Below are 22,401 nucleotides of genomic sequence, written 5' to 3'. Positions count from 1 at the left end.
CATTAGTTGTGAATTCAACTCAGTGGCGGCTCAGTAGAAGTCACGTCGATAAAAGAAAAAAGCTAGATTTTATTACTACAGACTGAGGGAAAAAAACTTAACTAATGTGTTAATTCTTTATTGAACTTTCTGAAATTATAAGAAGTTTTCTTTTCTTAGCTTGTAGCGATGTGACACCCTTAAGTGGCGCCACTGTCTCAATTTGAAACTACAAAATAAATTTTACAGCAAAACAAACTTATTCTCCGGGACTTACCTTTGATGATGCCTTAATATCATTTCGGCTTGAAGTGAAGTAATTTTAAACGTATCCACCCTCAAAGCACTACCATTCAGAAACTGTTTTTCACTATTTTCTTACACATAGAACTAGTACAAGTCATTTGTAAATCAAAACACTACGACACTGGCATCTATAGGCTAAAGACTGAGACAAAAAGTGGAAAAACAATAATACAGTTCTCTGAAGTTGCTGGAACAAGTCCAGAACTACAAATGTTATTGTATGTGGAAAAGACATACAAAGTACGAAAGCATCAAACAATATAAACACATATGTGATGAACACACACACATATATAAAAGCAAATATACGCTTACACATTCACAAACTAGAGAAAACAACAGACGTAGGAGGCTTTGGGATCTACGTAACAAACAGTCTTCAAGGGCATATAAGACTAAAGTGAACTTGGATCGACACAATCGGAAATAAATAGGCAGCTATTAGGAGATTGATCATTTGCAGTTTAAAGCTGGAGAAATGTTCCGAAAAGACATAATTATTCCAAAAACTAATACGTCTTAAACACTTCTCCGATTTACGAATATTGTGAATAATTACAGAAGGAGGAAAAGAATAAAAAGTATTAGCGGAAGTGGTGAATGATTCTTTCAATTACTGGCCTTCTTCACCAGGATCCAGAGAGTAAGAGGAGAAACAAGTCTACAAGGTTAGTGGGAAAATTAGCAGACGACCTTCATAGAAGCTCCATAATCACACGTGGTGTGGGATAAAGATAATATCTATTATAGTTAGATGAAAGTTTGTGTTACTTTATTGTAAATAGCGTAAAACGGAACCAAACTATGTTACTAATGAGTGACAGTTGGTGCTTTTACAATTTTATTTGTTTTTAATATGTATTTAATTACCAGAGACCGAATATTTAGACACATAAAACAAGGAAAACAGGTAATTAAAACTTAATAATTAGGCAGTTAAATAGACACTAAAATCCAACTCCAAATAATGAAAATAAACCGGAATTTAGTCATGCATAGTGTTTAAATAATCTTAAAATACACTATACTTCATCAATGTTAGTAGAGTATATTCTTAAAGAAAAAAAGAGAAGAGACGCTTGCTTAGTAGTAAAGCGCTTACCTCTGGTGCGTGGGGTCTCTGATTTGATCCCTGTCCAAGTAAATTTGTGGTGGACAACATGGTGTCCGTGTGTTCTCTAGGGGTACTTCCGTTTCCTCCCACATTCACATTCCACCAGTTCTTCCATCTTCATTCATTTGCCTTAGTCATCGCCTCCTTTATCGTAGCAGCATAATCGTGGGACGTTAAACTAAAAGATTTATCTTAAAATAGCAAGAATGAAATTCTTTGCGTGTATATCTAATAAACAACTAGCAGTGCGGCACGTACACGCCACGCCGTGAAGGAGTATGATCTGTGTGGCGTGATATTTTGTGAATTAATATTGAAACCAGAAGTGGTAGTAGATTGCTATCACTTCCGATTTAAGTAAAGATCTTACAACGGATATGGAATATATTTATTTGAGAACACCGCTTCTAGCTATCTATTATCGTTTTTTTCTCCGTAGCAATCAAAGTCAAAACCGGAAGCGGTTAATTTATGCTATTACTTATTACTATTCATTTATCGTTTCTGCTCAATGTAGAGCAACGTTGAAACTGGAAATTGTAGCCAGTTTCTATCACTTCTGGTTTCTCGTACCGTTTTTAATTTATAACCCCGTGAAACCCGGAATGGTTAATTTCTTCCAGTTCCGGTGGATGGATCACCTGCATAAAGAAACTCGATTCCGAATGGTTAATTTCTACCAATTCCGGTGGATGGATCACCTCCATAAAGAAACTCGATTCCGAATGGTTAATTTCTACCAGTTCCGGTGGATGGATCACCTGCATAAAGAAACTCGATTCCGAATAGTTAATTTCTACCAATTCCGGTGGATGGATCATCTCCATAAAGAAACTCGATTCCGAATGGTTAATTTCTACCAATTCCGGTGGATGGATCACCTCCATAAAGAAACTCGATTCCTAATGGTTAATTTCTACCAGTTAAGGTGGATGGATCACCTGCATAAAGAAACTCGATTCCTAATGGTTAATTTCTACCAATTCCGGTGGATGGATCACCTCCATAAAGAAACTCGATTCCGAATGGTTAATTTCTACCAACTCCGGTGGATGGATCACCTCCATAAAGAAACTCGATTCCTAATGTTTAATTTCTACCAGTTCCGGTGCATGGATCACCTGCATAAAGAAACTCGATTCCGAATGGTTAATTTCTACCAATTCCGGTGGATGGATCACCTCCATAAAGAAACTCGATTCCGAATGGTTAATTTCTACCAACTCCGGTGGATGGATCACCTCCATAAAGAAACTCGATTCCTAATGTTTAATTTCTACCAGTTCCGGTGCATGGATCACCTGCATAAAGAAACTCAATTCCTAATGGTTAATTTCTACCAATTCTGGTGGATGGATCATCTGCATAAAGAAACTCGATTCCGAATGGTTAATTTCTACCAGTCCCGGTGGATGGATCACCTGCATAAAGAAACTCGATTCCTAATGGTTAATTTCTACCAATTCCTGTGAATGGATCACCTCCATAAAGAAACTCGATTCCGAATGGTTAATTTCTACCAGTTCCGGTGGATGGATCACCTGCATAAAGAAACTCGATTCCGAATAGTTAATTTCTACCAATTCCGGTGGATGGATCACCTCCATAAAGAAACTCGATTCCGAATGGTTAATTTCTACCAATTCCGGTGGATGGATCACCTCCATAAAGAAACTCGATTCCTAATGGTTAATTTCTACCAGTTAAGGTGGATGGATCACCTGCATAAAGAAACTCGATTCCTAATGGTTAATTTCTACCAATTCCGGTGGATGGATCACCTCCATAAAGAAACTCGATTCCGAATGGTTAATTTCTACCAGTTCCGGTGGATGGATCACCTGCATAAAGAAACTCAATTCCTAATGGTTAATTTCTACCAGTTCCGGTGGATGGATCACCTCCATAAAGAAACTCAATTCCTAATGGTTAATTTCTACCAGTTCCGGTGGATGGTTTACCTCCATAAAGAAACTCAATTCCTAATGGTTAATTTCTACCAGTTTCGGTGGATGGATCACCTCCATAAAGAAACTCGATTCCGAATGGTTAATTTCTACCACTTCCGATGGATGGATCACCTCCATAAAGAAACTCAATTCCTAATGATTAATTTCTACCACTTCCGATGGATGGATCACCTCCATAAAGAAACTCAATTCCTAATGGTTAATTTCTACCACTTCCGATGGATGGATCACCTCCATAAAGAAACTCAATTCCTAATGGTTATTTTTTACCAGTTCCGATGGATGGATGACCTCCATAAAGAAACCCAATTCCTAATGGTTAATTTCTACCACTTCCGATGGATGGATCACCTCCATAAAGAAACTTAATTCACACACACATGAAACACGCCTCTTTGACGCGGAAGAAATGAGTTCGATTCCCGCAGGAGCTCATGTGATTCGGATACTACATTAAGGTATAAGTCAACGTGTCACATAATGGTCTTGCTGTTGAAATCCATTATCTGTTGAAACCAATTATCTCATGAGGTAGTATATACGTGTAAATTTAAGCGCAATACAACTACACATTGCAATATATATAAACATAATTAGTATAATAGTCATCAACATAGACACTATTGATAAATCATTTACCGCAAACTTAGAAATTTCCATGCACCATGATCTTCAGCTAACTTCTTCGTCCTTATGTAGGAAATTTCTGCCGCCATACCTTCTAACACGTTCCTCTCAATCAATGTCCCTTCCTTTTTTAATTATATCTAAAATTGTTTTTTCTCCCCTACTTTTCCAGCACTTCCTTATTCGTTTTTCCTTATACCCTACTTATTCTCTCGGATCTCTCCATTCTTCTATATACCGACAATTCGAAAACCAATTTTTTTTTTTAAAGTTTTTCCGTCATGTCCATATTCCTGTCTCATAGAGTAGCAATAATTCACACGAAACACGTTATATGTCTTTATCAAGGTCCTACAAAATAGATCTAGATATAATGAAACTGAGAAAACGCAAGTTTAAAATTGAGAACATTTTTAACAATAATTTTTCATAACTACGAGGGTCGGCTGATAAGTTCTCAGCCCGACCTCCTTCCGAATGTACTGTCATGTGAAATGTTTAAATACCAAATTTCTCGATTCTACCATGAACGTTTTTTTTTTATTTTACAGGTAATTGAATGAATCATGGCGGAGCCAGATGTCAAATTCATCCAAGAGGAGTTGCGAGGTGCAATGAAGTTCTTCTTCCTACAACAGAAGTCGCCCAAGGAAATCCATGGTTCCATGCTAGACACATTGGGTGGATAGTGACCTTCATACTCCACTGTGAAGAAATGGTGTGCGAATTTCAAGCGTGGTGAATTTTCAACAGAAGATGGTGACAGGTGTGGCAGGCCAGTGTCAGTGTCAAGTCCGGAAAAAGTGGACCAGATTCATGTCCTGATTTTGAGCAACAGACGGATTTCACTTCAGGAGGTAGTTGACAAAGTGCACATATCCAAAGAACTTGTTGGGTCAATAATAATCCATGATCAGTTGGACATGCGCAAGCTTTCTGCGAAATGGATTCCGAAATGTTTGAACGCGGATCAGAAACGCGAACGTGTGAGACCATCGCAGGTGATTTTACGGCATTTTGCGAACTCCAAGGACTACTTTTTGAATCGGCTTGTTACCCAAGATGAAACGTGGTTGCATTGCTTTGATCCGGAAACCAAACAGCAGTCATGCGAGTTGCGCCACTCAGGATCTCCAACGCCCAAAAAATTCAAAGTACAAAAGTGCGCAGGGAAGGTGCTTGCCTCAATATTCCAAGATAAGGATGGTATTTTGCTCTCAGACTACGTTCCAAAGGGCCAAACCATAACTACAGAGTATTACTGCAGTCTGCTGGCTAAGCTAAAGGACGCTATTTAAAAAACGCGCCTGGGAAAGTTGACATGAGGTGTCTTGTTCTTGCAGGACAATGCTCCCGTCCACAGGGCTGGCAGAACAATTGATTTTCTGACGGACTAAGGTGATAACAGCTGCGGAACAGTTTTTTTTTTTTTTTTTGCAGACCTTGAGAAATCTTTTTTCTTTCTTTTTCTTTTCTTTTTTCTTTTTCTTTTTTCGGGAGGGGTTGGAAAAGTTGCAGCATCGAAGTGCCAAGTGTGTTGACCTTCGAGGGGACTATGTTGAATAGCCTCACACTTTCATGCCTGCAGCACAAGTCCTTCTGGGTCGGGCCGAGAACTTATCAGCCCACCGTCGTATTTCTTATTCCACTATCTATGTACATAAAATGTTATTGCTATCTTCGGTTATTAACTAAAATTAATGGTAGTTCAAGTCACAAATGCCTTTATCTCAGTCTTCACATGCAATTTAAAGCGGAATCCGATTTACCATAATGCATTGAAAACATCCGAGTTTCTCCACTGCGAATCAAACCCGGAATCCCATGCACACATTACATCTACAGTATAAAGCAGAAATTGTACAGCCATGATCATATATACACGGTAACTTGTTTCATTATAATAATAATAATAATAATAATAATAATAATAATAATAATAATAATAATAATAATAATAATAATAATAATAATAATAATAATAATAATAATAATTATAATTATTATTATTATTATTATTATTATTATTATTATTATTATTATTATTATTATTATTATTATTATTATTATTATTATTATTATCATTAAGGACGTAGAAACCTGAATGCTGCACTAACGTGTTGAATTTCCTGTTTGTATCAGTGATGGCACTTCCAGCATTTCCTTTAGAGGCATTGGTTAGTCCTTTATCATCTGCTTGATATTTAACATAGTGTGACTAAAGTTCATTCAACGAACCTTCTGATCCTGATGTAAACAGTACAAAATGGTATTACTCCTCCAGTCATCGGATGATTGGCTATCGGTCAGCGCTTCTTTCGAGAAGCACGTGCTTGTGCCCTGTCGGTATTTTACATATTCCTCGCACGTAGCCATACTGTAAACCGTGATTCGCGCCTAAGGTGGGTCAAAGCCACTTTCTGCGCATGTGCATTCTCTTTTATTGCATTAATTCAATTTAGTTCTTAGACACTGTGTTGTTTCAGTTATATAACTGTAAGGAAATTGCATTTCTGGTAATGAGCCTTACAAGCAACAAAAACATTGAAAAAGAGCTTATTTGACAATGGACTATTTTCTTCTGCCGCATGGATGTTCCAAGGCTCTTTAACCAATAAAGTGAAACAATTAGCACGTGTATCTGTTTACATGAGGTACTGAACGTTCCTTGAATAAACTATAGATGTGAATATTCGATCTACGTCGACTGACCGATCACGTATCGATTGACTATTGGCAAACTCCTATAGCCGATAATAACCAGGAAACTGTTAAATGGAAAATGGTTATATTTCTAATTTTATTTCTATTATTAGTGTGTGTGCATTGTTTATGGATAATGACGAAACTTCTACAATCAAATTGTTATTGATTGTAATCAATAAGACTGAAAAATGTTCCTTATTCTCTTATTTTTCTCCTACTGCTTTTTTTTTTTTTTTAAAAATTTTATTTAATGTATTAAAGCATACAAATAAAAGCATACAACGAACTTCCTTCCCAAGTAAGCTGTAACCGACTAAACTAAATAATGCTGATTTATGCTTTTATTTTCTCTTTTATGCAGTGGCGTAGGGAAGGGGGGGGCCCGGAGGGGCCGGGCCCCCCCAAAGAGGTCCGACAATGTACTTTAGTACTTTGATGTATGTAATTTTTTATATATTTTTATGTTTATATATTTTTTTGTTTGTAATTTTTCTATATGTACCTATAACAGCACTTGGGCCCCCCCCAAACACACATCCTGGCTACGCTACTGCTTTTATGTAATATTCTGTAATCGCTTCAGAAACTTTTGCATAAAAAAGAAGATTCCCATAACTTCACCTACTCCATTAAATTATACTCTTTGTCTGGCAGATTTTCGTTGATAGTGGCTGTTCGCGATCCTAGATGGATCTTCTACATAGCCTGGACCTTTTATATACTCTGGATCCTTTACATATCCTCGTTACGGTTCAGCAGGCTGTGAGGATTTGCTAACACATGTGTGAACCCATACCTTGGAAGAAATTGCGAGCCTGGCCCAGGGGAATTTTATGTTCTTGGCAGAAGTATTGAGAACTGACAACATCGAGCAAATCGAATAAACTGAGCTAGATAATTGGGATTAAATCCAGTGTGTTCTTGAACACTGAGCCTCTGTGGTGATTTTGCTTGTGATATTTTCCGTTGTAGAAGCTTTGCTTTTAACAGATTTAAATCTGATTTACACTATTTATTGTAAAACATATTAACGTGTAACAGTTTCGCCAACTATCACTTTGGCTTCATCTGACACTGAAGTTGGATATTGTCTGATGAAGGCAAAGTGGATAGTTGGCGAAACTGTATTTATTTATTTATTTATTTATTTTCTTTTTTTTTTTTTTTACAACAAACGTATTGTTTTGCTCAGCCAGTAGTTTAAATCAGATTTTGCTTGATTTCTGGCAGACACACATATACTGATGGTGATCAGAACAATGGAAACACCTGTAGTTGGCAACACGTCAGATGTATGGGTTGGCAGTAGTGTCGTGGCACCCGCAGCGCCGGAGCGCTGGTGGTGGTGTTTTAGGTCGATCTCCATACTACGTCAGGCGTAGTGGAACAGCAGTGTCCAGTGGCTGCAGCAGACGGAGGTAGTGTAAAATGGGAGACCTCTCAGAGTTTCAAAGAGGGCAAATTGTTGGTGCGTGGTTATGTGGAGTGAGTGTGACGGCAGTGGCTACTGTGTTAGGTGTGTCGCGTGGGACAGTGTCGAAGGTGATGACGGCCTACACAACACATGGGAAAACCACGTCGGGGAAGCGGAACAGTGGGCGGAAGAAAATCATGAGTGACAGGTCCCGCCGGTTATTAAAGCGCATTGTCACGCAGAACCGTCGTGCCACTGCGGAGCAAGTGACGGAGGAACTCAATCAGCACCTCCCCCACCCTGTTTCGACAATCACAGTCCGCCGCGAATTATATGACATGATCTTACGGGGCGTGTTGCATGGGCCAAACCGCTCATCAGGTACCATAACGCTTTCGCACGCCGCAAATGGTGCCGCGACCATGCAACTTGGACCGTTGAGGACTGGAAACGTGTGATATGGTCGGATGAGTCATCCTTCACCCTATTCCCAACCACGGGCCGTGTTTATGTGTGGAGAACGCCCAAAGAAGCTTATGATCTGCAGTGTCTCCGCCCAACTGTGAAACATAGTGGTGGCTCGGTGATGCTGTGGGCCGCCATATCATGGTTTTCATTGGGTCCTGTGGTCACACTTAGCGGACGAATCACTGCCAACGATTATGTCGCAATTTTAGGAGACCACTTGCATCCTATGATCCGGATGTTGTTCCCGGACAATGACGTCATCTTCCAGGATGATAATGCACCCATTCACACAGCTGGCGTTGTTGCAGCGTGGTTTGAGGAACATCGGGATGAAGTTCAACACCTCCCCTAGCCCGCCCAATCCCCAGATCTCAACATAATTGAACATCTGTAGTCCGTCTTGGAAACACGACTCCGGCGACGATTTCCACCTCCATCCTTTCTCACAGAACTGTCCGATGCCCTGCACGAGGAATGGTGTAAAATTCCACTTGCTACCATTCACGATCTCTATGCCTCCATCCCACGTCGCATCAAGGCTGTTCTGAAGGCGAAAGGTGTCCCGACACCATATTAATCTGGTAAGTTGCAATTTCGTTCAGGTGTTTCCATTTTTCTGATGACCATCTGTAGATAGTCAAAGACCAACAATAAATCCACGAGACAATGAGAAACCAGAATAAGCCCATCACTATGGATAAAGTAAAAACCTGTAGCACCTGAAACAATTTCTCTTTCCTAACCAGATATCAGATTCTCTTTCTAACAGAATTTTGTGTATAATCTTCATTTCATGCTTATCAAGACTTCTGCTGTTCGCAGCCTGAAAAACAAAAGAGTATACACTATTCTGATCTAAGTTCTGGTCATCTAAGCCAATCTCCAAGTTTCAAATTGATAATTCTTTTTATGAGCTTTAGATTCTGCATTCTGTTATACTAGATAGCTCTGTATTCTCTCTAGTACTTACCACATTATTTAATACTAACAAGAAATGTTTCCTAACTGTAAAACGGTTAGGAAATCCTAAAAATGGGTTTTGTAGATCTTTTGTTGTAGATCTTTCTAAAATTGTAATTGCTAATGGCCGTAAGTGAGTGTGAATGGGCAACACGACTTACGATCGTAAATTTTGGCAAATGTATTTTCTTTCAAAGGCTATTATTATTGTAAAGCCATAATACGTGGTTATTCAAAAATCTCAAGACTCCATATTTTTCCCTTCAAAACGGATGAAGTTACGATATATCTGACTTTACCTGCATTCATCAGGTTAGAATCGTTACATTTTAGTTTAACACCGCGTCATGGCCATTATTTTAGAGTCTGTCTTAGGTCTACTGAAATGATGCTACATTTTGTAAGTTTTCAATATAGTACAACTAATAGTTCTAACTACTTTATTAATAGTTCTATTGGATCAAAAGTTATTTATAATTAAATTTGACATCTTACCTGTTACAGGTAACGGACGATGGTGTCGATAACATAGAGGTCCTAAAGCTGGGGAAGACAGTTGTCAACTTTAACTATACACACCCTGAAAGTGCTTCAATTTACCAAGGCACTGTTTGTCAAGTTTCAAGAAGCAGTTAACGTGATGAATGCCCAAAAACGAGTAAGACGTTCACAATGATCCCAGGTCAATTAAGTGACAATGGCAATCTTCGATTTACGGACCATTTAGAATTGAAAAGGTAACAATAGCTACAAATTACCCATATGTAATGATAAACATAACCTACGTAACATCTTCAGGAAGAGGAAATGAATCACAAAAGTATATTAATTTTTTTTTATGAAACTTCAAACTGTAAGATTAGATTTAACCTGAGACTTAAGCCACCAGGAGAATATACGTATTTGGGTGTTAGATATTTCCCAGATGAATTCAAGAAGCATGGTTCTTGGTACTATGACGTCAGTTGCATACGCAGGCATTTATTTCGGGGGGTCCAGACTGAATATGAGGATATTTTATATTAAAATTCCTAAAATTAGGCTAGATTTACACAAAAGTCGAAATTTCGGGGGAGGGGTGTCCGGACCCCCAGCACCCACCCTCTGCGTACGTCCCTGCATGGCATGCACTTACCGTGAGAAATCCAATCGTTTAATTTGACAGTTTTCTAATCATGAAAGTTCATTTCACAAAATGAACAAGAATTTACGTCCACATCCTTACTTGTTCCTATTTGTGAGCGTCAGTGCTACTCATTCACTTTGTGTGCCTCGTAGCTTTTAGAAATGAGACAAGGTGAAAAGAAGTAACATGAAGAATAGGAACACCGCCCATTTGAGTTCGTATATTTTTTTTTTATTTAAGTTTGAATGGGGCTGATCACACAGGTGATTCAGCACTATTTTCTTGTATTGAATATCTGTGTGATACAATTGTCCCACTGTATGATGATTGCTGCTCGTCGGAAAACTTTAAGGAGCTAGCAGAAGATTCTTACACCTGCTTTGTATAGTCCTGTGAGGGAGTTGACTTGTGTGAAGAAATATCAATATGATCAAAAGTCTAAATTCAGTATTTACCGAAGGCATTTGCAGCATTATCAACTGTGAGTACAAGTTTCTAATCCCATATTTAGTAGCACTGACTAAATAAACAAACTTGGTGAACCGTTTGGCAACGCTAACAGTGATCAATATTGCCCTGTATTCTACACATCATTTTCCACCACTTTCCCAAGTGATACAAAACGTCAGAATTGGAAACCTACTCACAATGAGAATGTATGGCACTGACACCTGACTGATAAATTTGCAGCGAAATGTTATTATAATTTGAAATATAAGAGCGTACATAAGTAACAGCAAAACTTTCACATCAGCTATCATAACAGCCAACAAACAACCAAGAACTGGGTATTTCTTTACACACAACCACACAACTAAGCTGACTCACATATCTTACTACCACTGTTGGTGGGTGTAAGGAGGCAGTATGTAATAAAAAGTGTATCCATGCTTTCAAAAAGTACAGTTTATTCTTCTATGACAAGAGATGTTTACGGTGATCATTAAGCTAATGTGATTCTTAATGCCTTGGTCTCTATTTTATTAGCAGGAACTTAATTATATGATTCTATAATATAAACGTTTCGTTGAACTCAAATATAGCATACACTTTGACAACAAAATATTTATATTAATTATTCAGAAAATCATCCTTATGTTGTTATCTTCAGAATGACAGTACTTGTTAATCATTAACGTAGCAAGATATATGTAATATTTGTATGAAATAATGTTGTATTTTATGTACTATGTGGACACACAAATTTAAAATTTGGATGTAGAAATATCAATATAATGAGAAGGCTAAATTCGTACTTTACCAAAGGCATTAACAGTATTACCAACTGTAAGCACATGTCTCTAAACCAATATTTAATAACACTGACTAAAGCAACCAACGAACTTGATGATCCATTTGGCCCCTCTAACAGCGTGGGGCTTAATTTGTTAACTTGTTAATAAATTACATTGTTAACAAGTAAGCCTATGAATATTAATGGAAATGTTTTTAAGAAAAGATTGAAAAGCTTGAATTGATGAAATGGGATCAGTACTGTTGGGAACATCAATTCTTCTCCAGTTCTTGAACAGCTTGAATGTTTTGCGCTCAGTAAATTATTTAAAATTAAGTTCAACAATTATGTATGTAAGACATGATAATACAACGACAAAATTGTTATTTTCTCTGAAATATTTGTATCCTACATCAAAACAGAAAATTACTTGAGACCCCGAAGCCGGTTACTTTGTAAGATGGGACTTCTTTCTTCCAGAACTCTGGAACTGCCACTGTATCTGAATCAAGGAGAAATTCGAAAGTAATTTCTTTGAAGTCTTCTCTTAGCGAATATGAGATTCAAGGACGCACAATTTGCGACACGAATCTTCATACTTCTAAATGCATTAGCTAATTATTTTTAATATCTCGTTCCAGCATTTTAATTTTTAAAAAACTCACCTAAAAATAATTTTTTCTCAGCTTGTACATTTAAACACCCAACGGAAGTGTGAAACAAAAGTTGTGAAGAACCATAATTTTGTATTGTGTTGCCATGCTTAATAGCTACAAAATGTATAATTTTTATATATATTATGTGTGGTAGAACTAAGTTTCCACAATTTTCTTGAAGAATACTTTTCTTATAAGTTTCAAAAACATGTTTATCTACTTTATGAGAATGTATTACTTACATTGCGTAATAATTTTCCCACTACTATATCACATCTCAAGTCATTACTGAACTATTGTCATTCAGTCAAGGTTTCGTATTGTTGGTCATTTCGCTGCTGTTGAAAAGTTTCATGGTGTCACTCAGATATTTTTAGAAACATTTTAGTAGAGGATCAACACAGCACAGGCAGGTAAGAACTTTTTATCGTTAATAATGCATTATTTTATAAATATAAGATTATATTTAAATGTAAACTTACTTTTATTTTTTTATTAAATCGTCATGTAATTAAATTTCGTATGTTTGAAAATATTGTGATAGGGTTACCATACTTCGAAATTGCTAAAATAATACAGCGTGATCGAGACAAAACGCCTTAATTTGAAATGAGTGTAATAAGATGTATTCGATAATAAAGAAGATTCATAGAGCAATGGATACACGAAGTTATGAAGTTTTGTTTATGGAACCCCACTATTTCTACATGAATCCCACGAGTGGCAAGGAGGACGTCTAATCGATACTCGATTTCTTTCCAGGTATCCTTTAGGATCTATGGTGTAATTGTCTCAACTGCGGCTCTAGTCCTCTCACGAATCTGTTTGAAAGTTGTCACTTTGGTAAAGTACAACTTGTCCTTCACATATATCCACAGGAAGAAATCCAAGAGAGTAATGTCATACGACTGGGGAGGCCATAAGATTGAGAAATTACGCCACAGATACCTGGAAAGAAATCGAATATCGATTAGATATCCTCTGTGTCGCTCGTGGGGCTCATGTAGAAATAGTTGTGATTGCACAGACAAACCTTCAAAACTTTGTGTATCCATTGCTGTCTAAATCTTCATTATGTATCAAATACATGTTGTATTACAGACCGTTTCGTCTCGGATTCCCTGTATAAATACAGTACAACCTGTTATCAAAATAATAGAAGTCCCTAAAAAAATAAATATGGTGTTGTACCACTTTTTGCCCTCATGACAGCTTTGATGTTTGTAGAATGGAGTTACAGATTTCGAGAATGGTATCAAATGGAATATTAAACCGTTCTACGTTCACTACATTACTCAGTTTCGTGACAGAAAATGGAGGCGGAAATCTACACCGGATTCATGTCTTCGAAATGGACCCGCACCCGGTTCAATTATGTATATTTGTCAGGGGACTGGACACGAAAAGGGGGAGTTGTGCAACTTCATCCCAATGTTCCTTAAACCATGCCACAATAACTTCAACTGAGTGAATGAGCGCATCATTATCATCCTCGACTATGGCGTGATTGTTCGAAAACACACCTGGGCCATATGATTTAAATGGCCTACTTACATGGTTACATTTCCGTCCTCTAAAGATTAAAGCAGTTGAATGGCACTCCAATTGCTCGCCAATGTTAATATCTTTTTGTTACATATATATACATACAGGGTGTTTCAGATAAAACGTCCAGTGCTTATAAATCCGAAACGGCTGAGAATAAAAAGATGAAAAAAACTGAGATATAGAAAAATGTCATAGGGCGCATCACATGGTGTTGTCGTGGTGACCCACAGGGCCCGCCTTCAAGGGGGCCCAGGGGCCAACTTCAAATTTTCAAATGCGAACATGTATTGAATCATACCTCATTCAATAGTCCTTGAAATACGAAACAACTTTTGTAGGAAACAATTTTCGATTTGGGCCACCGTTTTTAAATGGCCGCAAAAAGTGGGTCCTATATCAGATAAAACGTCCAGTGCTTATAAAATCGAAACGGCTTAGAATAAAAAGATGAGACAAAAACTGAGATAGGAAAATGTCATAGGGTGCATCACATGGTGTTGTCGTGGTGACCCACAGGGCCCTCCTTCAAGGGGGCCCAGGGGCCAACTTCAAATTTTCAAATGCGAACATGTATTGAATCATACCTCATTCAATAGTCCTTGAAATACGAAACAACTTTTGTAGGAAACAATTTTCGATTTGGGCCACCGTTTTCAAAATGGCCGCAAAAAGTCCTGTATCAGTTTGAAGTTGGCACCTGGGCCCCCTTCACGGAGTTTCTTGAGGGTCACCACAACAACACCACTTGATATGCTTTATCATCGTTTCTATCTCAGTTTTTGTTTCATCTCTCTATTCTCAGCCGTTTCTGATTTAGGCCTATAAGCACTGGACGTCTTATCTGATACAGGACCAACTTTTTGCGGCCATTTTGAAAACGGTGGCCCAAATCGAAAATTGTTTCCTACAAAAGTTGTTTCGTTTTTTAAGTACTATTGAATGAGGTATGATTCAATACGTGTTCCCATTTGAAAATTTGAAGTTGGCCCCTGAGCCCCCTTGAAAGAGGGCCCTGGGGGTCTCTACTTCAACACCATGTGATGTGCCCTATGACATTTTCCTATCTCAGTTCTTGTTTCATCTTTTTATTCTCAGCCATTTCGGATTTATAAGCACTGGACATTTTATCTGATATAGGACCCACTTTTTGCGGCCATTTAAAAACGGTGTCCCAAATCGAAAATTGTTTCCTACAAAAGTTGTTTCGTTTTTCAAGTACTATTGAATGAGGTATGATTCAATATGTGTTCCTATTTGAAAATTTGAAGTTGGCCCCTGGGCCCCCTTGAAGGAAGGCCTTGGGGGTCACCACAATAACACCATGTGATGTGCCCTATGACATTTTCCTATCTCAGTTTTTGTTTCATCTTTTTGTTCTCAGCCGTTTCAGATTTATAAGCACTGGACGTTTTATCTGAAACACCCTGTATATACCAGGTGGTTCATTGGCGTCGTACAATTAGAGGTTGGACAACCAACCACACAATGAAGTAAGCTGGGTTGCTTAAATCCAAGGAGTAAAATGCTTACAAATGTACGTCGTCTTTCTATAAAAAAAAAAAAAAAAAAAAAAAAAGTCATACATTTAGGAACTGAAAATGAAATCTTTGAGTTTTACGTCCCACGATTATGCCGGTTAGGCTAAAGGAGACGGTGATGGTGAGTAATGAATGAAAATGGTGGAATGAAGAAAGTGGGAGGAAACGGGAGAACTCCAAAGAAACCGACGCACACGGTGTTTGTCCACCACAAAGCATTTAGGAATTATATTGGTGGTATCATGCGAGTCGCTTTCGCCGATGCTAAAGGTGACAAACTATATTCGTATAGCATAAGAGACGTAGAAGTTGTTTAGAAATTATCACTGCTTCAAGAAACATAGATTTAACAACAATCTACATATACGGTAAATGAGGTAAAACAAACAAAATAATAATAATAATAATAATAATAATAATAATAATAATAATAATAATAATAATAATAATAATAATAATAACCTAAACGTCCGAGTAAAGAAAATTGCTGGAAGGCTGGTTACGTGTTTCAGCGATTACTTTATTATAAGATCGAGCTCCATGACGAAAGATCTGTTGCATCAATTGTAAGTTACTGTTTATAATTAAGTCTAGCCGAAATTCTGAATAATAAACTAGCAATAATCAACTCACTGATCTAATTTGTTCACCAATTAAACAAAAAAATCTTATTTTAGACAATGTAATCTACACCTATAATTTCCAATTAGCAGAAATCAGCAAAAGTCTGTGGGTTTCAAAACATTCACTTAATAATACATCTTTCATCTTAAATAAATAACATCTTACTACATATCTAAACCTTCGATTCCAACTCAATCATAAAATCTCCTGTTTCATTTAACTGATTTAATCCATATATGCCAGATAATAGCATCAAATACATCAGTAATACAATTAAGTCATATAGAAAACATCTTATCTATTTAACAGGTTGACTGCCAAGTTGATTTGAGGGTATTGGTCCCAGGAGGCCATAAATTTCTTCTTACCTTTGGCTCGATTATGGATAGTTATATCATTTTTGTAGCGATATTTTTTCTCCCGAAAATGTACCAATGGGAGCCGAGCACCATATGTGATGTTCATGGTCTCTCACAGTAATTTGTGGCAATAAGCGTCATATATGATGCTCAAGAACCTGGATAGGTTAATAATTTGTGATATCAAACATGAGCATCATATATGGTGCTCATGGCGCCACAGAGAAATAATGTGAGCACCACATATGATGCTCATGGCAGTAAGATTACACGATCGTCATTTGCTGAACGTTCTAAAGTAACAACCCGAAGTGAACGATAGAGAATACTAGCATACGAGCATTTGGAGCACATTCGTAGATGTTCATTTTCATTCCTTGCTGCGAATCCCATGCATAGTTTATATCACCAACAACAACTTAGTTTGAATCAGTGTTGTTATAGGCAGGTGTTGAAATACAATAGGCCTACACAAATGTCTAAAATTATACGTAGTTTCATAGGTTAAATTTTAAATAATCTATACTATACTATGTTTATGTTCATCCCATTTACGAATAGTAATTCCCTATTTATTATTTGTTATATACTATGTGCACAGGATATAGGAACTGAGAAATGAGAAAATATCACGATGATATTATTTCACAAGAAAAGGAACACATATGTACGGAATTATAGACCCATAAGACTCTTCCCGGTAATAAAGTATTACTGACGCGTCGATTACAAAACAGCCCAACCAAGAGAACAGGCCGGATTTAGGACTGGCTATAGCACAAGAGACAATATCAAAATAGTGAGGGGACTGATTCAGAGATCAAACGAGTACAAGTTGCCTTTATCAAAGTCGTTGCAAATATCTATGAAGAAGCCAGTGCGACTATCCTGTTATTTGATTCTACGAAGACTGTGTGAATTGAAAAGGGAATAACGACAAGGAGATACAATCCCCCAAACTATTTACAAACATACTCGAAAGTGTATTCTGTTCTGTAAATGGGGAAAACAAAGGGGATAAATATTGATGGGAAATGTCAGACAGATCTACGTTTCGCCTATGATATAATTCTCTTATCTAACAACAACACATAACTCCAAGATATGATAAAAGAGCTAAATCTAAAAACAAAGAAGTTGGTTTAAAAATGAATACTGAGAAAACGAAGAAGTTGTTCAACAAGTTCGCAATGAAGTCAAAGATAGAAGTGGAAGACACGCAGTTAGAAAAAGTTAACACGTACGTTTAATTGAGGCAGAAGATCTCTATGGATGGAAATATTAAAGAGAAAAATTACAGACGCATCAAACTAGATTGGAGTGCATTCGGAAGAAACAACTTTACATTGAAAAATAAAATGTAGAAGTGCTTGGAACGGAAATTTTTTAACGAATGTATTCTACCTGTTTTGAGGTATGGATCGGAGATTTGGACACTTACAAAATCAGACATTCACCGTCTTCAGACTATACAAAGAAGCATGGCGAGATGTAATGTCGGTGTAACCCTAAAAAAGAGGAAAAGAAATACATGGATCAGAAAGGTGACAGGAGTGAGGGATATATCGCGAAAATAAAGGGTCTAAAATGACGGTGAGTGGGACACATTGTAAGAGTAACTTATGACAAGTAAATAAAAGCAATCTTTGACTGGATACCAAGAGACAAGAAAGACCTAGAAAACGTTCAAATATGAGATGGTGTAACGAAATTAAGAATCTCTGTGGGTTAACTTGGAAACGGATTGCCCAGGATAGATGATCGTGGAGAAATATCGGAGAGACCTTCATCCAGTAGTGGATCAACAACAGTTGATAATGAATAATAATAATAATAATAATAATAATAATAATAATAATAATAATAATAATAATAATAATAATAATAATAATAATAATAATCTTATTAGATGCGGGCCACGGGAATAACAATTAAATTACTAGTAATTATCAAGACAAATCATTGTGTGTGCAATTACGTTCGAATAAGCAGGGAAATGCTGTAAGCTGAACTGATGGGAATCGAAGACAGTCTCTTACATTTTAGATAACTAACTTACCAAGGCTCTCTGATCAATTCTTGTTTTCCATGCGTGCGTGCGTTTCACATTTCTCGTCTAAGTAATGCTGCAGTCTCCAATATCTCACCATTTTTGCGTTCCTCTTAGTATGGAGTTACCAAATGTTTGAATATAAAACACACCAGGTAGACGTGTTTTCATATGTTTGGTCTTTTTCTTTCTTTCTTTCTTTCCTTTTTCTTTCAAGTGCATGTGCATTTTCCTATCTTTCCAGCTGGAAAAGATTAATTGCTTAAGCTCCACGACAGGGATCACACGTCTCAATCTAACATATCTGCAAACCTGGTACGCCTTAGATGTAGGCAACTGCTCTTAAACATAAGTATGGTTGGTCATCTAGTTACGTATTGCACGGCGCAAGTGAACCACCAAGTTTTATATGTACACCTTGTCTCAAAAAGGTTGAGCGCATTCTTTATTGGTGTTTTGAGGCAAAAATTTTCAAAGTCCATCTTCGGGTATCTTCGGGAAATAGTAAACCAGGTTCGAACCTCCAAGCCAGCCTTTGTAATCGGGAATAAGTTTGCAGATGTGTTTTTCTTCTTTTAAATATAATAAGACTTGTTATCAAGTGTTGAAAAAAGCAACATTGATTGAAATACTTAATGACACAATATTTCGAAACTTTGTATTAATGTCACCACATGCTTGTTTGTCATTTAGCTCTCCATACGTAATGGAACATTTAGATATGTAAACGAATCTTTCCATATGTAAAAGAATGCTCAAAGTTAACACATAGAACATAATTATCGCCTAAGTACTAAAATAATAGTCAAAGTAGAACAAAAACAGCGTTTCTAGTGGGTATGAATGTCATAATTTTCTTGAGAACCGTTATACATCGCTAAAAGTACCTTAGCAGAAGTCCTTGTGTTAGCTCACTGGTAAGCTGTTGGATTTCAAATCATAAGGTTGTGAGTTCGAATCCCTTCTGGGGCAATGCTCTTTTAAAATTATATTTTCCGCAATGCATGAAAAATTATATAAAATAATGACATTAAATACATCAGTTGTATATATATAACATAATCATTGCAGAATGTAGTAATTATTATGTTTAAAATATAACATCTGAAATAGGTAGGTGTCCACAGTAGGTCTGTATTATATATATGAGAATGTTAAATACAAGTTAAGAAACTCGTTCACTAGCAATAAATAAATCATGTAGTGTATTTATTTGAAGCTATTTGTCATATAGAGGGTAATTCTCAACATTCATAATACAGCATGTCATTTATGTTCTTGAAAACTTATTCGATGCATAAACCGAGGGTTTAAACAGAGAATCCAAAGTCGCAACGCTCGCAAGAAATTCATGAACCCCAAAGGTCACGTGAGCAGACTGGAATTGTCCTTATGAAGCACGCCACAGCAGAAAGTCTTTACATAGATTTTCAATTCAATTCCTGATATATGCTTTTGCAATGTGGAAGTGGTGATGCCTTTAGTCGCTCTCTCTCGCTCGCTCGCTCACTCTCTATTTATACAGAATATAAAAGTGGATGTATGTGTGTGTTTTAACATAATTCTGATATATCTAGCGCAATTATAACTATATTTCTTACAGTCTGGAAAAGAGTACTGTCGGGATACATATCAAAAATGCTAGAAACTGGTCGATATTAGTATCGAATCCATAGTTTCGTGGTCGCTTAGGTGAATAGTTCTACTTTCAATTCAAGTCCAATTAAGTTCCCATTAGCACCCAGGGTGGTTACGTAGCGACATAAAAATATCGAAATCAATCGATATTAGAATCGAATCGTAAATTTTCAGCGCCGCTAACAGTGCCGCATTTCCCATTAGTCCACATTAGTCCACATTTCACATTAGTCCCATTGCCTAGAGGGCAATATATTTGCAGAGTGCAAAGTTTAAAACTTGAATAATATTTTAATTTTTTCCGTATGAAAAAGTTAAAAATCAAGAGCAAATATACTATTTCATGAACAATCCTCTTTTACTGTTCTAATATGTATAATAATAGCGTAAGAAATCTAAAAATAATTCAGAACACGTTTCACATTTGTTATTTTTTGTTACGTAGTTCTAGCTGTAGCATGTAGTGAGGGGTATTTAAATGTAATAAATTCACTAATTAAGCATATTCGAATTAAGTTTTATTTTTAAGTTAGGGATGAAGGGGCGGAGAAATATGTAGTTATTGGGGCGCCGAGAGCAAAAGTGCGTAGAGGCGCCGAGCTTTTAAATGCAACACTGGTCTCTAAATTAATTGGTAGAAATTTTAATGTCATTTAAGACCAAATTTAGTCCTAACGGTGGCAGTATCCGTTTGCTCTCCTAGGAGAAATGAAAGGGGCTGACATCAAAATATATATATATATATATATATATATATATATATATATATATATATATATATATATATATATATATATATATATATATATATATATATATATATATAAAGACCGACATAATTTTCGAGGTGGATTAGATAAAGAGTGGCACTCCAGGTGCTTAATGATATAGAAAATTAGTTTTTCTTTCTTTTTTTACGTTGGTCTACTTTTCCTTGATTTGAGACTTTCAAATTTCATCCTATTTTATACTGAAATGTGTCTGTAAGGCAACAAAGAAATAATTATATATGATAAATTTAAATTCATTTTAATTCGGAAGTTGAGAAACACTTTGCCATTATATATCGTAAAGGTCAGATCCACCAGCATAGTAACAGAGAGCTTCTTGAGCCATTGACGGTAGAAATTCAAACTCCGGTAAGTGATAATTTCACAGTCTTGTTTTATTACAAGTGTAGCCTCTTTAGTCAACGGAGAAGAGGACGTGAATCATGGGTCAGAGTTGATGTCGATGGGTCGGAGTTGGTCGCAATGGTTCAGAGTGGTTCATAGTTGGTGGTGGGTCAGAGTAGATCACGATAGATGATGGGTCAGAGTGGGCCAATGGGTCATTTGGGTGGTGGGTGATACTGGATCATGGTGGGTCGTGAAAAAAAATTTTCATTGACCCACACCATCTCTGGTTAAAATTGTATTAAAGATAAGAGGCACCGAAGATGCATGTCGGCTATTATTTTCAAATTTTGCACATAGATAGTACCCCACCAGAAAGCAATAAATCTGAAACGGTTCACGGTATCTCGTCCTAGAACTCGAGATGTAGGGGTTTGTCTGATTGGCTAAATTAAGACGTCAATGATTTATCCATCAACAAGCAAGCTTTTTATGATCGTTTCCGTAGGGAAATCAGAAGAACACGTGCCTAGTAATCGTAATATTGATAGTTCGCGTCCACTCCGGGGTATTTGTTTTGTGTTTTTTTTTACTCACCTAAATATAAACAAATCACACATATAGGCATTTTAACATATTTTGGGAGAGTAATTTTGTGGTTCGTTGTCGTTTCATCGCGTCTCTGCCGCTGGTAGTAAAGTTTTCAAAATGGAACTGGGGCCACCGCGGATTGTCGCTGCGGGGCCACCAATTTTTGGCGAGAGGTCAATAGTTGACCATCTGATAGTCCACCGACGCTTACAGCTTAGGGTAATGAACGATGTCTTTGCCTTGTAGACGTCATGACTACCGACGTCGGCAGTCAACTAGCTTTTAGTATTCCTTTACTAACCATCTATCGTTCATGTTTATACACGGTGTTGTAATAATAATAATAATAATAATAATAATAATAATAATAATAATAAT

At 36.9% G+C, this 22,401-nt stretch overlaps 1 protein-coding gene across 3 annotated transcripts in view; it reads right to left on the bottom strand.

Moving 5' to 3' along the window:
* Positions 1 to 22,401, bottom strand: part of LOC145694414 (phospholipase B1, membrane-associated-like) — a 449,404-nt gene that overhangs the window by 127,451 nt on the left and 299,552 nt on the right. Inside the window, exon 1 of one of the 3 annotated variants that reach the window (XM_081770631.1) lies at positions 257 to 869. The exons of the other annotated variants lie outside the window; for them this stretch is intronic. Within the exon in view, the coding sequence (XP_081626757.1) occupies positions 257 to 279 (23 nt within the window). The 5' untranslated portion in view covers positions 280 to 869. Of the gene's footprint in view, positions 1 to 256; positions 870 to 22,401 lie in introns of those variants that run through there. 3 annotated transcript variants of the gene reach the window in all.

This window comes from Thermobia domestica, chromosome 1 (assembly GCF_964235325.1).
Source record: "Thermobia domestica chromosome 1, izTheDome1.hap1.1, whole genome shotgun sequence".
Lineage (NCBI taxonomy): Eukaryota > Metazoa > Arthropoda > Insecta > Zygentoma > Lepismatidae > Thermobia > Thermobia domestica.
Note: the sequence above shows the minus strand (reverse complement) of the source record. Positions and strands in the feature narration are given on the sequence as shown.